Source organism: Salvelinus sp. IW2-2015, unplaced genomic scaffold (assembly GCF_002910315.2).
Source record: "Salvelinus sp. IW2-2015 unplaced genomic scaffold, ASM291031v2 Un_scaffold961, whole genome shotgun sequence".
Classification (NCBI taxonomy): Eukaryota; Metazoa; Chordata; class Actinopteri; order Salmoniformes; family Salmonidae; genus Salvelinus; species Salvelinus sp. IW2-2015.
Genome location: NW_019942665.1, coordinates 244,736 through 267,455, shown reverse-complemented (window position 1 = coordinate 267,455; position 22,720 = coordinate 244,736). Strand labels below are relative to the sequence as shown.

Genomic DNA, 22,720 nt, shown 5'->3' with positions numbered 1-22,720 from the left:
ACTTTTTATTGCTTGCTTGCAGGGAGGGGTAAAGAGATGTCGTGAAGTAAGACGTCCAGTACTGACTTTATTTCACAGTATACTGTACTTAAAAACACGGACCTCCTGTTTATACTACTTCATTGCAGAGTGGCACAGTTATAATAACTTGTCTCGGGTAAGTGACAACATGTTTAATTCTCCTGAAAGAAACGCACACCTGTCATGAATCACAATTGAAATAACCAGAGGATTTCATTCTTGCATATCATCTGCTGTTATAGAATCACTTGTTGATGAAACAAACAGATAATATATGCCAACCAACTCACAGCCCCTGGTTATAACTTTTTTTTATTTAGTTCTGTTCTGACTGTACACTACAGTGCAGGAATTTGGACAACATGCCTACTGTTTTTGTGGCCTCTTTTAGGTCAAGATACCATTTCCTGTATAGTCCACCACAACAAAATGAGGACTAGAGGACTAAAAATGCCACAAGTCTTTGGTTTGGAGGAGTCTTTGCTTTGGTTTACTCAAAGAGAGGAGGGATTGAATCAACAGACAAGTCATTTTTTAGGGGGGAATGATTGTTTCACATATACAGGGTACACGACATCTCTATCTAGCTTTCATTTCTGGGTCGAAAAAAGCTACAGTTGAAGTCTGAAGTTTACATACACTTAGGTTGGAGTCATAAACTTGTTTTTCAACCACTCCACAAATTTCTTGTTAACAAACTATAGTTTTGGTCGGTTAGGATATCTACTTTCTGCATGTCACAACTAACAATTGTTTACAGACAGATGATTTCACTTATAACTCACTGTATCACAATTCCAGTGGGTCAGAAGTTTACATACACTAAGTTGACTGTGCCTTTAAACAGCTTGGAAAATTCCAGAAAATGATGTCATGGCTTTAGAAGCTTCTGATAGGCTAATTGACATATTTGAGTCAATTGGAGGTGTACCTGTGGCTGTATTTCAAGGCCTACCTTCAAACTCAGTGCCTCTTTGCTTGACATCATGGGAAAATCAAAGAAATCAGCCAAGACCTCAGAAATAAATTGTAGACCACAAGTCTGGTTCATCCCTGGGAGCAATTTCCAAACGCCTGATGGTACCACGTTCATCTGTACAAACAATAGTACGCAAGTATAAACACCATGGGACCACGCGGCCGCCATACTGCTCAGGAAGGAGACGCGTTCTGTCTCCTAGAGATCAAAGTACTTTGGTGCGAAAAGTGCAAATCAATCCCAGAACAACAGCAAAGAACATGTTAAGATGCTGGAGGAAATGGGTACAAAAGTATCTATATCCACAGTAAACAAGATCCTATACGACATAACCTGAAAGGCCGCTCAGCAAGGAAGAAGCCACTGCTCCAAAACCACCATAAAAAAGCCAGACTACGGTTTGGCAACTCACATGGGACAAAAGATCGTACTTTTTGTAGAAATGTCCTCTGGTCTGATGAAACAAAAATATAACTGTTTGGTCATAATGACCATCGTTATGTTTGGAGGGAAAAGGGGGAGGCTTGCAAGCCGAAGAACACCATCCCAACCGTGAAGCACGGGGGTGGCAGCATCATGTTGTGGGGGTGCTTTGCTGCGGTAGGGACTGGTGCACGTCACAAAATAGATGGCATCATGAGGGAGGAAAATTATGTGGATCTATTGAAGCAACATCTCAAGACATCAGTCAGGAAGTTGAAGCTTGGTCGCAAATTTTATTTTATTTATTTCACCTTTATTTAACCAGGTAGGCAAGTTGAGAACAACTTCTAATTTACAACTGCGACCTGGCCAAGATAAAGCAAAGCAGTTCGACACATATCACATCAGAGTTACACTTGGAGTAAAACAAACATACACTCAATAATACAGTAGAAAAATAAGTCTATATACAATGTGAGCAAATGAGGTGAGATAAGGGAGGTAAAGGCAATAAATAGGCCATGGTGGCAAAGTAAATACAATATAGCAATTAAAACACTGGAATGGTAGATTTGACAGTAGATGAGTGTGCAAAGTAGAAATACTGGGGTGCAAAGAAGCTAAATAAATAAATACAGTAGGGGAAGAGGTAGTTGTTTGGGCTATTTATAGATGGGCTATGTACAGGTTCTGTGATCTGCTCTGACAGCTGGTGCTTAAAGCTGGTGAGGGAGATAAGTGTTTCCAGTTTCAGAGATTTTTGTAGTTAGTTCCAGTCATTGGCAGCAGAGAACTGGAAGGAGAGGCGGCCAAAGGAGGAATTGGCTTTGGGGGTTACAAGTGAGATATACCTGCTGGAACGCGTGCTACGGGTGGGTGCTGTTATGGTGACCAGCGAGCAGAGATAAGGTGGGACTTTACCTAGCAGGGTCTTGTAGATGACCTGGAGCCAGTGGGTTTGGCGACGAGTATGAAGCGAGGGCCAGCCAACGAGAGCGTACAGGTCGCAGTGGTGGGTAGTATATGGGGCTTTGGTGACAAAACGGGTGGCACTGTGATAGACTGTATCCAATTTGTTGAGTAGGGTGTTGGAGGCTATTTTGTAAATGACATCGCCGAAGTCGAGGATCGGTAAGATGGTCAGTTTTACGAGGGTATGTTTGGCAGCATGAGTGAAGGATGCCTTTTTGCGAAATAGGAAGCCAATTCTAGATTTAACTTTGGATTGGAGATGTTTTATGTGAGTCTGGAAGGAGAGTTTACAGTCTAACCAGACACCTAGGTATTTGTAGTTGTCCACGTATTCTAAGTCAGAACCGTCCAGAGTTGTGATGCTGGACGGGCGGGCAGGCGCAGGCAGCGATCGGTTGAAGAGCATGCATTTAGTTTTACTTCTTGTAAATGGACAATGACCCCAAGCATACTTCCAAAGTTGTGGCAAAATGGCTTAAGGACAACATAGTCAAGGTATTGGAGTGGCCATCACAAAGCCCTGACCTCAATCCTATAGAAAATTTGTGGGCAGAACTGAAAAGGCGTGTGCAAGCAAGGAGGCCTACAAACCTGACTCAGTTACACCAGCTCTGTCAGGAGGAATGGGCCAAAATTCACCCAACTTATGGGGGAAGGTTGTGGAAGGCTACCTGAAACGTTTGACCCCAGTTAAACAATTTAAAGGCAAATATCTACCAAATACTAATTGAGTGTATTTAAACTTCTGACCCACTGGGAATGTGATGAATAAAAGCTGAAGTAAATCGTTCTCTCTACTATTATTCTGACATTTCACTAACAATAAAGTGGTGATCCTAACTGACCTAAGACAGGGACTTTTTTATAGGATTAAATGTCAGGAATTGTGGAAAAACTGAGTTTAAATGTATTTGGCCACGGTGTATGTAAACTTCCAACTTCAACTGTATATACATACACTATATATACAAAAGTATGTGGACACCCCTTCAAATGATTGGATTCGGCTATTTCAGCCACATCCGTTGCTGACTGGTGTATAAAATTGAGCGCACAGCCAAGCAATCTCCATAGAAAAACATTTGTAGTGGAATGGCATTACTGAAGAGCTCAGTGACTTTTAATGTGGCACCGTCATAGGATTCAATCTTTCCAACAAGTCAGTTTGTCCAATTTCTGCCCTGCTAGAGCTGCCCAAGTCAACTGTAAGTGCTGTTATTGTGAAGTGGCAACGTCTAGGAGAAACAGCGGCTCAGCTGCGAAATGGTAGGCCACACAAGCTCACAGAACGTGACTGCCGAGTGCTGAAGTGGGAAAAAATATGTTGGTTGCAACACTCACTACCGAGTTCCAAACTGCCTCTGGAAGCAACGTCAGCACAAGAACTGTTCGTTGGGAGCTTCATGAAATGGGTTTCCATGGCCGAACAGCTGCACACAAGCCTAAGAACCATGCGCAATGCCAAGCGTCAGCTGGAGTGGTGTAAAGCTCGCCGCCATTGGACTCTAGAGCAGTGGAAATGCGTTCTCTGGAGTGATGAATCACGCCAGGAGAACGCTACCTGCCCCAATGCATAGTGCCGACTGCAAAGTTTGGTGGAAGAGGAATAATGGTCTGGGGCTGTTTCTCATGGTTCGGACTAGGCCACTTAGTTCCAGTGAAGGGGAAATCTTAACGCTACAGCATACAATGACATTCTAGATGATTCTGTGCTTCCAACTTCGTGGCAACAGTTTGGGGAAGGCCCTTTCCTGTTTCAGCATGACAATGGCCCCGTGCACAAAGTGAGGTCCATACAGAAATGGTTTGTCAAGATCGGTGTGGAAGAACTTGACTGGCCTACACAGAGCCCTGACCTCAACCCAATCAAACACCTTTGGGATGAATTGGAACACTGACTGCGAACCAGGCCTAATCACCCAACATCAGTGCCGACCTCACTAATGCTCCTTTGGCTGAGTGGAAGCAAGTCCCCGCAAAAATTTTCCAACATCTAGTGGAAAGCCTTCCCAGAAGAGTGGAGGCTGTTATAGCAGCAAAGGGGTGACCAACTCCATATCAATGCCCATGATTTTGGAATGAGATGTTCGATGAGCAGGTGTCCACATACTTTTGATCATGTAGAGTATTTACAAACATTGTATTACAGAAACATAAAAAAGAAAACAACAAAGTTCCCAGGCAAGGCTGCCAGTTGTTTGGTTGGCATAAACCAGAGAAAAACAGGGTAGGCCTTTCAACAACCCCTCACCCAGATTTGTGTGGTGTAAATAGATGTGCACCCGCTTAATTGTCCTGTGGTGTGGTGAATTAAAACTGATAAACAAAAGGGTTTTAGGACATCAGTAAAAAACTAGTTCAGCAAACGAATATGTACTGTACACCATGTATATTTTAGATTTAAGTATATTGCAAAATATGTTTGTGTGGGGATCGATTTGGAGGTGGAGGGTCCGTCATGGTCTGGGGCGGTGTGTCACAGCATCATCGGACTGAGCTTGTTGTCATTGCAGGTAATCTCAATGCTCTGCTTTACAGGGAAGACATCCTCCTCCCTCATGTGGTACCCTTCATGCAAGCTCATCCTGACATGACCCTCCAGCATGACAATGCCACCAGCCATACTGCTCGTTCTGTGCGTGATTTCCTGCAAGACAGGAATGTCAGTGTTCTGCCATGGCCAGCCAAGAGCCCAGATCTCAATCCCATTGAGCACGTCTGGGACCTGTTGGATCAGAGGGTGAGGGCTATTCCCCCCAGAAATGTTAGGGAACTTGCAGGTGCCTTGGTGGAAGAGTGGGTAACATCTCACAGCAAGAACGGGCAAATCTGGTGCAGTCCATGAGGAGGAGATGCACTGCAGTACTTAATGCAGCTGGTGGCCACACCAGATACTGACACTTTTGATTTTGACCCCCACCTGGCTGCTTACAAGCAAAAACTAAAGCAGGAAGCACCAGCGATTCAGTCAATAAGAAAGTGGTTAGATGAAGCAGATGCTAAGCTACAGGACTGTTTTGCTAGCAGACTGGAATATGTTCCGGGACTCTTCCGGTGGCATTGAGGAGTACATCACATCAGTCACTGGCTTCATCAATAAGTGCATCGATGACGCCGTCCCCACAGTGACTGTACATACATACCCCAACCAGAAGCCATGGATTACAGGCAACATCTGCACTGAGCTAAAGGTTAGATCTGCCGCTTTTTCAAGGAGTGGGACTCTAACCCGGAAGTTTATAAGAAATCCCGCTACGCCCTCCGACGAACCATCAAACAGGCAAAGCATCATTACAGGACTAAGATTGAATCATACTACACCGGCTCTTACGCTCGTCGGATGTGGCAGGGCTTGCAAACTATTACAGACTACAAAGGGAAGCACAGCCACAAGCTGCCCAGTGACACAAGCCTACCAGACGAGCTAAATGTCTTCTACGCTCGCTTCGAGGCAAGTCACACTGAAGCATGCATGAGAGCATCAGCTGTTAAATGACTACCGACCCGTAGCACTCACGTTTGTAGCCATGAAGTGCTTTGAAAGTCTGGTCATGGCTCACATCAACACCAAGGCTCACATCAACACCATTATCCCAGAAACCCTAGACCAATTTTCAAGTGTCTTCACTGACATTTTCAACCTCTCCCTGTCCGAGTCTGTAATACCTACATGTTTCAAACAGACCACCATAGTGCCTGTGCCCAAGAACACTAAGGTAACCTGCCTAAATGACTACCGACCCATAGCACTCACGTCTGTAGCCATGAAGTGCTTTGAAAGGCTGGTCATGGCTCACATCAACACCATTATCCCAGAAACTCTAGACCCACTCCAATTTGCATATAACCAATTATAACCAATTTGCATAAATTTGCACATATGATGCAATCTGTATTGCACTCCACACTGCCCTTTCCCACCTGGACAAAAGGAACACCTACGTGAGAATGCTGTTCATTGACTACAGCTCAGCGTTCAACACCACAGTGCCCTCAAAGCTCATCACTAGGCTAAGGACCCTGGGACTAAACACCTCCCTCTGCAACTGGATCCTGGACTTCCTGACGGGCAGCCCCAGGTGGTAAGGGTAGGTAACAACATATTCGCCATGCTGATCCTCAACACGGGGGCCCCTCAGGGGTGCGTGGTCAGTCCCCTCCTGTCCTCCCTGTTCACTCATGACTGCATGGCCAGGCACGACTCCAACACCATCATCAAGTTTGCCGATGACAACAGTGGTAGGCCTGATCACCAACAATGATGAGACAGCCTATAGGGAGGTCAGACACCTGGCTGTGTGGTGCCAGGACAACAACCTCTCCCTCAAAGTGATCAAGACAAAGTAGATGATTGTGGACTACAGGAAAAGGAGGACTGAGCACGCCCCCATTCTCATCGACGGGGCTGCAGTGGAGCAGGTTGAGAGCTTCAAGTTCCTTGGTGTCCACATCACCAACAAACTAACATGGTCCAAGCACACCAAGACAGTTGTGAGGAGGGCACGACAAAGCCTATTCCCACACACGAGACTGAAATTTTGGCATGGGTCCTCAGATCCTCAAAAGATTCTACAGCTGCACCATCGAGAGCATCCTGACTGGTTGCATCACTACCTGGTATGGCAACTGCTTGGCCTCCGACAACAAGGTGCGAACGGCCCAGTAGATCACTGGGGCCAAGCTCCCTGCCATCCAGGACCTCTATACTATAGTCCAAACACACTAACACAGTCGTGAAGAGGGCACGACAAAGCCTATTCCCCCTCAGGAGACTGAAAAGATTTGGCATGGGTCCTCAAAAGTTTCTACAGCTGAACCATCGAGAGCATCCTAACAGCTCGGCCTCCAACCGCAAGGCACTATAGAGGGTAGTGCATACGGCCCAGTACATCACTGGGGCCAAGCTTCCTGTCATCCAGGACCTCTATACCAGGCGGTGTCAGAGGAAGGCCCTAAAAATTGTCAAAGACTCCAGCCACCCTAGTCATAGACTGTTCTCTCTGCTACCGCATGGCAAGCGGTACCAGAGCGCCAAGTCTAGGTCCAAAAGGCTTTTCAACAGCTTCTACACCCAAGCCATAAGACTCCCGAACAGCTAATCAAATGGCTAGCCAGACTATTTGCATTGCCCACCCTCCCCTTTTACGCTGCTGCTAATCTCTGTTTTATCTATGCATAGTCACTTTAACTCTACCTACATGTACATATTACCTCGACTAACCAGTGCCCCCGCACATTGACTCTGTACCGGTACCCCCTGTATATAGCCTCGCTATAGTTATTTTACTGCAGCTCTTTAATTATTTGTTAACACGTATTTTTTCAAAAACTGCATTGTTGGTTAAGGGCTTGTAAGTAATTTCTTACAGTGAAAGTTAAGGGCTTTCACTGTAAGGTGAAATACTGTTGTATTCGGCACATGTGACAAATTTGATACTGTGTGAATCAGGCCTTCATGGTCAAATTGCTGCAAAGAAACCACTACTAAAGGACAACAATAAGAAGAGACTTGCTTGGGCCAAGAAACAAGAGCAATGGACATTGGACTGGTGGAAATTTGTCCATTGGTCTGGAGTCCAAATTTGAGATTTTTGGTTCCAACCGCTGTGTCTTTGTGAGACGCAGTGTGGGTGAACGGATGATCTCCGCATGTGTGGTTCCCACCGTGAAGCATGGAGGATGTGGTGTGATGGTGTGGGGGGTGCTTTGCTGGTGACACTGTGTGATTTATTTAGAATTCAAGGCACATTTAACCAGCATGGCTATCACAGCATTCTGCAGCGATACGCCATCCCATCTGGTTTGGGCTTAGTGGGACTATCAGTTGTTTTTCAACAGGACAATGACCCAACACACCTACAAGCTGTGTAATGGCTATTTAACCAAGAAGGAGAGTGATGGAGTGCTGCATCAAATGACCTGGCCTCCACAATCACCCAACCTCAACCCAATTGAGATGGTTTGGGATGAGTCGGACCGCAGAGTGAAGGAAAAGCAGCCAACAAGTCCTCAGCGTATGTGGAGACTCCTTCAAGACTGTTGGAAAAGCATTCCAGGTGAAGCTGGTTGAGAGAATGCCAAGAGTGTGCAAAGCTGTCATCAAGGCAAAGGCTGGCTACTTTAAAGAATCTCAAATATAAAATATTTTGATTTGTTTAACACTTTTTGGTTACTACATGATTCCATATGTGTTATTTCATAGTTTGTCTAAACTATTATTCTACAATGTAGGAAATAGTACAAATAAATAAAAAGCCTTGAATGAGTAGGTGTATCCAAACTTTTGAATGGTACTGTATATATTCATTACAAATCCAATTCCCCAGTGACTAAAGCTTTAATTACCTGAGCTTAACTGAATATACCAAGAATAAAATAGAGCTGGACCAGTTATGTCAAACTGGGTTTTAATAAAAATGTGCAGTTAAGGTTACGTCAGGGTTCAAACACTCCACAGTCTGCTACTTTACAGTCTTGTTTGGGTCTTTCATTGTAGGTTGGGACTTCTTCAAGTCTCCTCAGAACCTCTGTGCCTTCAACCACTTGACTACAAAACAAAGAATATGAAAACAGCTGAATACCAGGTACAATATACAGACATACAGTATATCACAGAACAGTCCCGATGCCACAGAGGTCGTTAAACGTTGACGCCCAAAAGATTGTGCGAGCCTAAAGGTTTTTGAACACAAAACAGAGACACAAGCAGTACACTATAGCAGTACACAAACATACACTTCATTCAACTAACAGCACTATACCACACATCGTTAGAGACGTACACACCCGAAAGCCACATATTTTCTGTCCATCCAAAGGGCGGGCTGCAGGGTGATGTAGAACTGAGAGCTGTTGCTATGAGGACCCTGGTTGGCCATTCCCAGGATGCCCCTCCTACTGTGGGAGACTGCAAAGCTCTCATCTAGCAGAGATCCCACAGGCACATGTTAGTGTGGAGACAGTAAATAGACATACATCCTAATACATCTCCCTATACTTACTTACCCGAATACATTTCCCTAGACATGTGTATTAATACTGTAGAGTAGTAACTTGATTTGGAAGGCCTGCGTCTCTACCTTCAAAAGTTGGCCCGTAGATTGACTCCCCTCCGTTGCCTTTGCCTGGTGCTGAAATATCTGCAATAGGGAAATATGACATCAAGTGGTGTGTGTGTGTACTGAAAAGTAAATATTGACGTATGATGACTCAATTAAAACTTACCGATATTACAGCAAACAGATACAGTATGGAATCAATGGCAAGTAAAATACAGTGCTGTATGTCCTTTCTTATCAATGTAGGCCTATAGGGGTGACTTTCGGATAGAGGACCTGGTAGACCGTACCTCCCCCCTGTATCCAGCCGTTGGGCACCACACGATGGAACACAGAACCCTTGTAGGACAGCAGTAAGTCACTCTGTGACAGGCCTGCCTCCCATGTACACAGAGCCTGGAAGTTTTTACACGTCTTCGGACACAGCTCTGTAAACAGCTGGGGAGACAGAATACCTACGCCGTCAATACAACTCTGGACCAACTTCTTTGTCATTTGTAACCATTGATCTGAATGGGTAGTCTCACCTCAAACAGTAATCTCCCAACCGATTCCCCTCGGATCGAAATGTCCATGTAAACAAACGTGTGCTGTGGTGGAAGCGAGAGAGGATGTCATGTTGTAGGTATGATGTCACTGTTATAAAGTACTTTAGGGCCATGGGGCTTACTGTAGTAACTGCACTGTCTGTCTGTGTGTGTTTCATGGTCTATGGTGTCACTCGATACTAATCCTATGCAAGTACAGTGTGTAGACTAGACTTGCCCCAGTGCTGTGGAGGTGTTTAGAGTAGTAGTCGTCAGCGAGAGCCAGGTATAGTGCATGTGGACGGATAAGTGTAAACTCCCACTGCTTCTCAGCCCAGCTGGTCAGGTCCTTCTCGTTGCCAAGGAGACAACCATTCACGAAACACATGAGGTTGCTGGAGAACTGCCACACCTCCCCTTTCAGCTCCTTGGTTTGAAAATGTTAAAGGATGCAGTAAAACTCAACAATTCATAATACTAATGTTGACTAATGCACACCACAACTCAAGCCATACATCACACTACTTAGCTAAGCATTATTCTGCATTTGAGTCTATTATTCAAATACTCAAAGTATACCCACCCTTTTCTTATTGGTTAGATACACATGCCAGTCACATTCGAGTAATGGACGAATTGTTGGATCCAAAAACGAGGTGGGAAACTTCTGTTTCAGTCCCTGTGTTGACATAAAACATGATTTGGTCTGCTCAGTCAGTTAGTGCTCATGCCGGATAGCCTTAGCTAGCTAGCTAACCAGGTTGGTTTGCCAGAATATCTATATTTAAACTTTACTTTGAAGCTGAAAGTTACCTCGGCAATGCTCTTAGCAATTTGAAAATGGTGTTCTTTCATCAAACCCACGATTTCCAGATAAACTTCAGAAGTCATGATTGGCTATTTCCATTGGGCTGCAATAATTTTGACAGCCCAGAGGTGTTTGTAAACAAAACGTATCCATGGTAACATTGCAGTCACGAGCTAAAATGAAGTTTTCGTCGCATTTTGTTGACAGTACAGCATCTTGTCTAGCATGGGGACCGGTTTAGTATCTGTGGAAGTCTGTTTAACCAATGGTGCTTTCAAGACAACTGGGATCTCGGGGAAAAAAACGAGGTCAAATCATGACGTCTGTGATCTTCAGGTCGGAAAAAGTCAGCGCTTTAGAAATATGCCCGAGTTTCAGACTTGGAATTCCGAGTTGGATGACCGTTCACAACGATTTTTCCCAGTCAGAAACTCTTTTTTTCTTCGAGTTCCCAGTTGTCTTGAACGCACTTTAGTTAGATGTCGGAGATTTCCCAGTTGTTTTTAACGCGGCATAACATTCCACTTCACTTCTTGTACTGGCCTTGTGACGGAGTTGCTGATTGGTTGTTAAACATAGTATAAATCCATGACAACACGTAGAGTCTCGAAAATATAATTATAATTTTAACAACAAAGTCAAAAACAAAATCAAAGCTAAGACGTTTTGTGGTTGTAATTGCAGTATGTATTTATACTGAACACAAATATAAACGCAACGTGCAACAATACACGACTTCATTGAGTTACAGTTCATATAAGGAAATCAGTCAATTGAAATACATTCATTAGGTCCTAATAGATGGATTTTACATGACTGGGCAGCTAATTTTCAAATTGCTAAGAGCATTGCCGAGGTAACTTAAAGCTTCAAAGTAAAGATTAAATATAGATATTCTGGCAAACCAACCTGGTTAGCTAGCTAGCTAAGGCTATCCAGCATGAGCACTAACTGACTGAGCAGACCAAATCATGTTTTATGTCAACACAGGGACTGAAACAGAAGTTTCCCACCTCGTTTTTGGTAATGTTGCTGTCCCCACTACAGCACAAAAAAAATACTTACTGTAAATACATGTAATTTTGGGACTAGGCCTGGGAGGGCATAGTCCCACCCACCCACTGGAAAGCCATGTCCTACCCACCCACTGGGGAGCCAGGTCCTACCCACCCACTGGGAAGCAGGGCCTAGCCAATCACACTTGGTTTTCTCCACAAAAGGGCTTTATTACAGAGAAATACTCCTCAGTTTCATTAGCTGTCCGGGTGGCTGGTCTCAGACGATCCCCCAGATGAAGAAGCCTGGATGTGGAGATCCTGGGCTGGCGTGGTTACACATGGTCTGTGGTTGTGAGGCCAGTTGGACCTACTACCAAATTCTCTAAAACTACATTGTATGCAGCTTATGGTAGAGAAATGAAGATTCAATACTCTGGTAACAGCTCTGGTGGACATGCCTGTAGTCAGCATGCCAATTGCACACTCTCTCAACTAGAGACATCTTAACATTGTTTTATGTGCCAAAACTGCACATTTTAGAGTGGCCATTTATTGTCCCCAGCACAAGGTGTGTCTGTGTAATGACCATGCTGTTTTAATCAGCTTCTTGATATACCACACCTGTCAGGTGGATGGATTATCTTGGCAAAGAAGAAATGTTCACCAACTAGGGCTGTAAACAAATTTGTGCACAAAATTTGAGAGAAATCAGCATTTTGTGCATATGGAATATTTCAGGGATTTTTTATTTCAGCTCATGAAACCAAAACTTTACATGTTGCGTTATTTTTGTTCAGTATAGTTTGAGAACTATGTGTGCTAGCAACTTTTGACCAATGACGTACAGTTCAAGTCTGAAGTTTACATACACCTTGGCCAAATACATTAACTCAGTTTCACAATTTCTGACATTTAATCCTAGTAAAAATTCCCTGTTTTAGGTCAGTTAGGCATGTCCACCACTTTATTGTAAGAATGTGAAATGTCAGAATAATAGTAGAGCATTATTTATTTCAGCTTTTATTTCTTTCATCACATTCCCAGTGGGTCAGAAGTTTACATGCACTCAATTAGTATTTGGTAGCATTGCCTTTAAATTGTTTAACTTGGGTCAAACGTGTTGGGTAGCCTTCCACAAGCTTCCCACAATAAGTTGGGTGAATTTTGGCCCATTCCTCCTGACAGAGTTGGTGTAACTGAGTCAGGTTTGTAGGCCTCCTTGCTCACACACGCTTTTTCAGTTCTGCCCACAAATGTTCTATGGGATTGAGGTCAGGGCTTTGTGATGGCCACTCCAATACCTTGACTTTGCTGTCCTTAAGCCATTTTGCCACATCTTTGGGGTCATTGTCCATTTGGAAGACCCATTTGCGACCAAGCTTTAACTTCCTGACTGATGTCTTGAGATGTTGCTTCAATATATCCACACAATTTTCCATCCTCATGATGCCTTCGATTTTGTGAAGTGCACCAGTCCCTCCTGCAGCAAAGCACCCTCACAACACGATGCTGCAACCCCTGTGCTTCACGGTTGGGATGGTGTTCTTTGGCTTGCAAGCCTCCCCCTTTTTCCTCCAAACATAACGATGGTCATTATGGCCAAACAGTTCTATTTTTTCTTTCATCAGACCAGAGGACATTTCTACAAAAAGTACGATCTCTGTCCCCATGTGCAGTTGCAAACCGTAGTCTGGCTTTTTTATGCCGGTTTTGGAGCAGTGGCTTCTTCCTTGCTGAGAGGCCTTTCAGGTTATGTCGATATAGGACTCGTTTTACTGTGGATATAGATACTTTTGTACCCGTTTCCTCCAGCATCTTCACAAGGTCCTTTGCTGTTGTTCTGGGATTGATTTGCACTTTTCACACCAAAGTACGTTCATCTCTAGGAGACAGAATGTGTCTCCTTCCTGAGCGGTTTGACGGCTGCGTGGTCCCATGGTGTTTATACTTGCGTACTATTGTTTGTACGGATGATCATGGTACCTTCAGGCATTTGGAAATTGCTCCCAAGGATGAACCAGACTTGTGGAGGTCTACAATTTGTTTTCCTGAGGTCTTGGCTGATTTCTTTTGATTTTCCCATGATGTCAAGCAAAGAGACACTGAGTTTGAAGGTAGGCCTTGAAATACATTCACAGGTACACCTCCGATTCACTCAAATGATGTCAATAAGCCTATCAGAAGCTTCTAAAGCCATGACATCATTTTCTGGAATTTCCCAAGCTGTTTAAAGGCACAGTCAACTTAGTGTATGTAAACTTCTGACCCACTGTAATTGTGATACAGTGAATTATAAGTGAAATAATCTGTCTGCAAACAATTGTTGGAAAAATTACTTGTGTCATGCACAAAGTAGATGTCCTAACCAACTTGCCAAAACTTTAGTTTGTTAACAAGAAATTTGTGGAGTGGTTGAAAAACGAGTTTTAATGACTCCAACCTCAGTGTATGTAAACTTCCGACTTCAACTGTAATAAAACCCTGGATTCCTGATACCGTTGAGAGTCCACCGGTCACCCATATTGGCACTTCCTAGCAGGAGCAGTCCTCCATAAGAATGAATGGAATTGTACAGTAATTCAAATAAATGTTAAGGACAAAATTACATAAGTATATATTTTTTGTTGTAGTGGGGACAGTAACATTACTGCTGTCTAAATTTGAAATGTTAATGTTTAGCTCAATGTAATTTAAAAGTATGCATTAAGGTGACACATTGAATAAACGTGTCAAAAACGAATATAGACATTAATAAATGCATTTCTATAGAGTCCTGAATATTTTTTACAAATTAGGAGTGCCAAGGTGGCTGCGTGGAGGCTTCAATACAGTGTCCCCTGTCAGTCATCCAGGGGTTATACACAACATTGCTTTTGTGAGACTGTCCACTATCCAGATAAAACCAAACAAAAAACAGTTGCATACCAACATGAACTGTGGAGGAAAAAAGTGAGAGTTCCAATATTTGCATAATCGTTGTGATTGGATGATAGCTGTGAGGGTTATCGAATCAGGATTAAATCCTCTGTTCTCCCCGAGCTCATTAATGATAGAATCAAAGAGAGTACAGTATGGTTTAGAAACTGTGATAGAATGTTCATATTTGAAGATGGCAGAAAGGACAGTCTATTTAACACGACAAGGAGTGGAATGCTAGGTAAACAGACTGGTACCCAGACTACAGGTTCTCATAAAAATGAATATATTACGTAGAATTAGAATACGAGAATGGACATGAACCTTCTTATGATGGAATAAAGGTCAGCTGTTTACATATTTTAGAGGCCATTTATACAGAAAATTGGTATAAAACCATAAACTGTTTTATAATTCTATTACAATATTTTAGGTTGACAATAATTCTATTACACAATTTCTAATATCACATGCCTTTTTTCCCCGGCATAAGTAAAATCAAGATTATGGCTCTACTGCCATTCATTCCAATTAGACTGGTTTGGATTTCTCCCTGTCCAATACGTCCATCATGGCTGCCATTTATTCCATTCTGGAACTTTGAGGTTTTATGACGTAGGCTGCATTTCAAACTCAAAGTAGACAGCCCTCGGCCCTAAACCCTCAGTCCTATGCCCTTGGGGGAATCCCTGTGGCCATATTTGTTGTCAGTCTAAATGATTAGCCAAGCAGGGGAAGTTTGCAACGTAAGCCCCTCAGACCTCGTTTTTAAGAGTTTGCGAGTGTACAATTGTTAACGTTGGGGCCTGAAATGCCCCATAATTCAACTCGCGATGATTGTACATCCGCTAAGAAAAGTAAGCCAAAATGTAAAGCCAAAATTAATATGGAGAAGTCAACATACAAGTGTAAGTAAAAACGAATGTAAAAAAGTTCGAAATTGTACTACAGTGCTAATGCACATGATGGCTCAAACACGTATCATAAAAGTAATTATGTTTTTATTTGGTTAGCTTTTGGAAATGTTAACTTGCGAACAACTTTCCCTGACATCACACTTATACATTGTAATTTTCGATTTACCTGATATAGTAGGATGGCTAATATTCGATGTCTGAGGATACGTTGTCTTCTAGCCAAGATATGAAACATGACTGGAAACATGACCGAATACAAACAGTGTAGCTATTCCCTCCGCAAGGCAATCAAACAAGCTAAGCGTCAGTATAGAGACAAAGTAGTCGCAATTCAACGGCTCAGACACGAGAGGTATGTGGCACGGTCTACAGTCAATCACAGACTACAAAAGAAAAACCAGCTCCATCGCGGACCACGAGGTCTTGCTCCCAGACGAACTAAACAACTTCTTTGCTCGCTTTGAGGACAATACAGTGCCACTGACACGGCCCGCTACCGAAACCTGCGGGCTCTCCTTCACTGCAGCCAACGTGAGTAAAACATTTAAACGTGTTAACCCTCGCAAGGCTGCAGGCCCAGACGGCATCCCCAGCCGCGTCCTCAGAGCATGCGCAGACCAGCTGGCTGGTGTGTTTACGGACATATTAAATCAATCCTTATCTGAGTCTGCTGTTCCCACATGCTTCAAGAGGGCCACCATTGTTCCTGTTCCCAAGAAAGCTAAGGTAACTGAGCTAAATGACTACCGCCCCGAAGCACTCACTTCCGTCATCATGAAGTGCTTTGAGAGACTAGTCAAGGACCATATCACCTCCACCCTACCCTAGACCCACTCCAATTTGCTTACTGCCCCAATAGGTCCACAGATGACGCAATCACAATCACACTGCCCTAACCCATCTGGACAAGAGGAATACCTATGTAAGAATGCTGTTCATCGACTACAGCTCAGCATTTAACACCATAGTACCCTCCAAACTCGAGACCCTGGGTCTCGACCCCGCCCTGTGCAACTGGGTCCTGGACTTCCTGATGGGCTGCCCCCAGGTGGTGAGGGTACTTCCTGTTCACCCATGACTGCGTGGCCATGCACGCCTCCAACTCAATCATCAAGTTTGCAGAAGACAATACAGTGGTAGGCTTGATTACCAACAACGACGAGATGGCCTACAGGAAGGAGGTGAGGGCCCTCGGAGTGTGGTGTCAGGAAAATAACCTCTCACTCAATGTCAACAAACAAAGGAGATGATCGTGGACTTCAGGAAACAGAGAGGGAGCAGCCCCCTATCCACATTGACGGGACAGTAGTGGAGAGGGTGGAAAGTTTTAAGTTCCTCGGCGTACACATTACGGACAAACTGAAATGGTCCACCCACACAGACAGCGTGGTGAAGAAGGCACAGCAGCGCCTCTTCAACCTCAGGAGGCTGAAGAAATTCAGCTTGTCACCAAAAACACTCAAACTTTTACAGATGCACAATCGAGAGCATCCATGCGGGCTGTATGGTCGACGACAACTGCTCCGCCACGCACAACCGTAAGGCTCTCCAGAGGGTAGTGAGGTCTGCACAACGCATCACTGGGGGCAAACTACCTGCCCTCCGGACACCTACACCACCCGATGTCACAGGAAGGCCAAAAGATCATCAAGGACAACAACCACCCGAGCCACTGCCTGTTCACCCCGCTATCATCCAGAAGGCGAGGTCAGTACAGGTGCATAAAAGCGGGGACCGAGAGACTGAAAACAGCTTCTATCTCAAGGCCATCAGACTGTTAAACAGCCCACTAACATTGGAGTGGCGTTCCCCTCGCCCGGGCGCGAACCAGGGACCCTCTGCACACATCAACAAGTTACCCACCGCTCACAAAGGCAGCGGCCCTTGCAGAGCAAGGGGAACACTACTTCAAGGTCTCAGTGCAAGTGACGTCACCGATTGAAAGGCCATTAGCCGCGCACCACCACTAACTAGCTGGGCCATTTCACATCCGTTACACTCCACCTCCCTTTTCACCTCCCCTTTTCCGCAGCAACCATGAGCCGGGTCAACAGCATCAATGTAACAGTTTAACTTTACGTCCGTCCCTCGTCCATACCCGGGCTCGAACCAGGGACCCCTCTGCACACATCAACAACAGTTACCCACGAAGCGTCGTTATCCATCGCTCCACAAAGGCTGTGGCCCTTGCAGAGCAAGGGGAACCACTACTTCAAGGTCTCAGAGCAAGTGACGTCACCGATTGAAAGGCCATTAGCGCGCACCACCGCTAACTAGCTGGCCATTTCACATCCGTTACACTGCAACATACTGACTCAACTCTAGCCCCTTTAATAATGGAAAAGTTTATGTAATAAATGTATCACTACCCACTTTAAACACAATGCCAACTTTATATAATGTTTACATACCCTACATTACTCATCTCATATACACTGCTCAAAAAAATAAAGGGACACCTTAAACAACACAATGTAACTCCCAAGTCAATCACACTTCTGTGAAATCAAACTGTCCACTTAGGAAGCAACACTGATTGACAATAAATTCCACATGCTGTTGTGCAAATGGAATAGACAAAAGGTGGAAATTATAGGCCAATTAGTAAGACCCCCAAAAAGGAATGGTTCTGCAGGTGGTGACCACACACCACTTCTCAGTTCGCTTGCTTCTGGCTTGATGTTTTGGTCACTTTTGAATGCTGGCGGTGCTTTACCTATGGTAGCATGAAGACGGAGTCCTAAACCACACAGTGGCTCAGGTAGGCAGTATTTCATGGCAGAGTATGCGCACTCAATGCGAGCTGTGGCAAGAAGGTTTGCTGTGTCTGTCAGCGTAGTGTCCAGAGCATGGAGGCGCTACCAAGAGACAGGCCAGTACATCAGGAGACGTGGAGGAGGCCGTAGGAGGGCAACAACCCAGCGGCAGGACCGCTACCTCCGCCTTTGTGCAAGGAGGTGCACTGCCAGAGCCCTGCAAAATGACCTCCAGCAGGCCACAAATGTGCGGTCCATTTAAAATTAATTCAACTCGTCAGACAGACGTCATGATACGTCAACCGAAGGGTCCACTTAATTTGAGGGCTAAGGGGAGAGGGTGTGTCTTAAGTGTTTGGAATGCAGCTATATTAATTTAATAGGATCTCCATGGTTTAAAGGTCAAATTAAGCCGTTTTTTAAAAATCTCAATATCAAATAATTTCTGGGTAACAATGAAGTACCTTACTGTGATTGTTTTCAATTAAAATGTTTGAAAATTTAAAAAAATTGTTTAGCAAAGAGCAATTTCTCATGCAATAATTTTGCTGGAACTGGAGTGTTCTGAGTGGGGAGGGGGAAACTGAAAACGCTGTGATTGGCAGAGAGGTTTGGAACTCTTTCTTATTGAGGGCTTGCAGTTAACATAAAAAGCGTCCTGGCGGCCACGTTGGAAACCACCGCATTAATTCTTCAGACAACAACAGCTGAGTGGCTACCCCAAACTGCATTCTCTAACAAGACAGGAAAGATATCAGGAAAAAAATATGTTTACAGATTCCCCGCAATCATGAAACACCATTGGTGACACCAAGGTAAGAGTCAAGAACTGTCAGATAAGAGAAGAAACCTTTTTGCCTTTCAAGACCTGAACCCAGACAGCTGTCAGTAACGGGTCTGCTACGATCATTTAATCACTGGTAAGTCAAGTCTGATCGATTTCGAGTTTAGTTTGGCTGTTATGCCAACCAAGTGTTAACAACAACACTAAGTTAACCAAAATTAGCTAGCTAGATAGCTTGTAGTCTAGCAAATAACGTGTCGTGTGAGTTTAAAGTTTGGGGAAGCTATTTTTCACCAAAGGATTGCATGCCTCTATCATCGTATATTTGCAGACAAATGTAAGCCTACCATTCCTAATGTTATGAGTAGATTGGATAGTAATAATTTAGGCTATTTAATAAGCGCGTAGTGGTATAGGTTTATAGGCTATATCAGAGACGTTTCCTGGAAAAATGTGGCCTTTGATAAACATTTCATGCAATTCTACTACACTTTATGACTGGTGACATTTTCAGAATCATTTTTCATACGATGGTAGCCATGGCCTACTCTACTGATCAATAAAAACGACCTTGTCTTGAATGCAACCATGTAATCTAGGCCTATGAAAAAGGGGTCCTGGCTAAAAGAAAGCCAACTTTTGTCAAAAGTACATTTTAGCTAAACCTTTTCCTAACCTGCTGCCTAAATGATCGTAATCTGCTAAGAAGTGTCAAATATGACATTAATTTGACAAAAACTGGATCCCTTCTAGCCAAGACCATGAAAATGAGAGATACAAATTGTACAATATTATGTCCATATAGCCCAGAGGACATTATTGCCAAAAACACTTGTGGTTATCATATTCATATGATAAAACAATGATAATTTGTTGAGAACTTTATTCATAAGAGGAAGGAAAATGTATGGACATTGCAGCATAGGACAAAGGCCTCAATGGGATAGCACAACCTGTATTGACTATTGGTTGTTCAAGCCCAACAGATTTAATCTTTATCACACTAAAACACCTGAATGAATTAAACACAACCAAACAATTAAGAGCCCTGGTGGTATAGGTGACATTCTAACATCAGGTGGGCTTTTAATTTGTTTATGTACTACTGTAGGTTCACCAGCTGACCTCTATCAAGACACCCATGTCAACTGGATTACCACTGTGAAGATGAGCAATGCTGCAGCAGCATCAGTTTCTACTTCTTCGCCATTTTCCAGATATGAAAGGAGACATCCCTCAATTATACAACATGGTTGTCATATGCTGTGCTTTGATCAATCTAAACGATTCTGTTGTGCCATTTGAGTAGAGCACCTTCACCTTGTCGTCATGGAAAAAGTGCCCCCTTACACCATATTAATATATAACATGTAATTTGGAAGGTGTAAAAGACTATTGTTTATGATATTGTAAATGTATTGTACTTTAATAACAGGCTATATTGTTGTATGGGTGAAATAAAGTATTGTCATCTCTGCTTTGCCTAGCCCCATTGAATAAAACGTATTCTTATAGCCCAACTATTTTCTTTCTTTACAATTTGACTATGTATGCTAAATGTGTTTAATGTAATTGTGGTAGTCTTAGGCAAACCATCTTCATTAGCACCTCCAAGTGCCACTCAGACCTTCTTGGATAAAAGTATCTGGCATTGAACACATTTACATAAAGTATTCAGACTGTTTGTTGATGCACCTTTGGCAGCGATTACAGCCTTGAGTCTTTTTGGGTATGACGCTAAAAGATTGGGAGAAATTCCAAATACAGGCGTGGCATTCTTCTCTGCAGATCCCCTCAAGCTCTGTCAGGTTGGATGGGGAGCGTCACTGCACAGCTATTTTCAGGTCTCTCCAGAGATGTTCGATCGGGTTCAAGTCTGGGCTCTGGCTGGGCCACTCAAGGACATTCAGAGACTTGTCCTGAAGCCACTCCTGCGTTGTCCTGGCTGTGTGTTTAGGGTCGTTGTCCTGTTGGAAGGTGAATCTTCGACCCAGTCGTGCCAAAGAGTTCCATATTGGTTTCATCAGACCAGAGAATCTTGTTTCTCATGGTCTGAGAGTCCTTTAGGAACCTTTTGGAAAATACAAGCAGGCTGTCATGTGCCTTTTACTGAGGAGTGGCTTCTGTCTGGCCACTCTACCATAAAGGCCTGATTGGTGGAGTGCTGCAGAGATGGGAGAACCTTCCAGAAGGACAATCATCTCCACAGAGGAACTCTGGAATGCTGTCAGTGTGACAATCGGGTTCTTGGTCACCTCCCTGACCTTCTCCCCCGATTGCTCAGCCCTAGGAAGAGTCTTGGTGGTTCCAAACTTCTTCCATTTTTAAGAATGATGGAGGCCACTGTTCTTGGGGACCTTCAACGCTGCAGACATTTTTTGCCACCCTTCCCCCAGATCAGTGCCTCGACGCAATCCTGTCTCAGAGTTCTACGGACAATTCCTTCAAACTCATGGCTTGGTTTTTGCTCTGACATGCACTGTCAACTGTGGGACCTTTATATAGACAGGTGTGTGTTTTTCCAAATAATGTTCAATCAATTGAATTTACCACAGGTGTACTCCAATCAAGTTGTAGAAACATCAAGGATGATCAATGGAAACAGGATGCACCTGAGCTCAATTTCGAATCTCATAGCAAAGGGTTTAAATACTTATGTAAATAAGGGATTTCTGTGTTTTGTATATTTGTGTGTAGATTGAGGAAAACAAATAAGTTAATCAATTTTAGGAATAAGACTAACATAACAAAATGTGGAAAAAGGGGTCTGAATACTATCCGAATGCACTGTATGTACCCTTATTCTCTTGGGACATTCATTGGGACCTGTTCATCTGCAGACAGGATTTGATGGCTCTTTGTATCTGAGGACAGAAAACAACACAAAGAAACACGCTGCATTATAATGAAGTTAGACATCCCTGAATATTAAGTTGCTTTATCTCGCTGTCCTTAGTTTTTCTGGAAAACTGGAGAATAGTTTTGTAATGCCCTACCAAAGTTACCTGCCCTATCCAGAGTAGCCTACTCTCCCCTTTGTGACAGCTGGAAGTGCTAGTTAATCCTTTCACACTCTTCCATGGCCGTTAGCGATCTACCTACCTACCAATACATTTGGGGCTGAAACGATAAAAACATCAAGATAGCTAACTAGCTAATATGAAGTTAGCAAACTGGTGATATTTAATTCACGTAGCTAGATATACAGTATGTAAAGTTAGCTAACTATCTAACATTACGTTAGCAGCTCATTTGAGTTAGCCTGCACACTAAGTTTCTGTAGTAAGCTAGATAATAATACATCATTTTTTATCCCTTTCAACATATTTACTTACTTAAATAGGTTCTCCCACTGCCTCCGTTTTCTAGGTCCTTAGAAGAAGAAAAAAGGGCAATCTTCCTGAAGTTTCCGGTGGTAGCAAAACGCAGCCAGCCATGTCAACGATTGGAGGACTTTCAACAAACTCAGTTTGTTCTTCCAACATGGCGCTTGGTACGGTTGCTAGGTGATTTGTGAAGCAACTGCAAGCCCTCTATTCACACATTTACAGCCTCATGATG

At 43.6% G+C, this 22,720-nt stretch overlaps 1 protein-coding gene and 2 long non-coding RNA genes across 3 annotated transcripts; 1 reads left to right on the top strand and 2 right to left on the bottom strand.

Annotated features, from left to right (window-relative positions):
• Positions 1-4: 4 nt before the first annotated feature.
• Positions 5-10,131, top strand: LOC112069284 (uncharacterized). The gene is made up of 3 exons (XR_002893710.2): positions 5-157; positions 8,892-8,979; positions 9,700-10,131. It is a non-coding gene; the product is annotated as an uncharacterized lncRNA (long non-coding RNA).
• Positions 8,786-14,392, bottom strand: ppil6 (peptidylprolyl isomerase (cyclophilin)-like 6). Its single transcript, XM_024136582.2, has 8 exons — positions 10,794-14,392; positions 10,564-10,659; positions 10,219-10,407; positions 9,981-10,043; positions 9,744-9,891; positions 9,475-9,534; positions 9,182-9,317; positions 8,786-8,942 (listed from the first exon to the last, which is right to left on the bottom strand). Exons 1-8 carry the CDS (start codon positions 10,869-10,871, stop codon positions 8,831-8,833), a joined length of 882 nt encoding a protein of 293 aa, XP_023992350.1. The 5' UTR covers positions 10,872-14,392; the 3' UTR covers positions 8,786-8,830.
• A 5,633-nt stretch (positions 14,393-20,025) lies between these two features.
• Positions 20,026-22,654, bottom strand: LOC139024084 (uncharacterized). The gene is made up of 2 exons (XR_011475310.1): positions 22,495-22,654; positions 20,026-22,023 (listed from the first exon to the last, which is right to left on the bottom strand). It is a non-coding gene; the product is annotated as an uncharacterized lncRNA (long non-coding RNA).
• Positions 22,655-22,720: the final 66 nt, after the last annotated feature.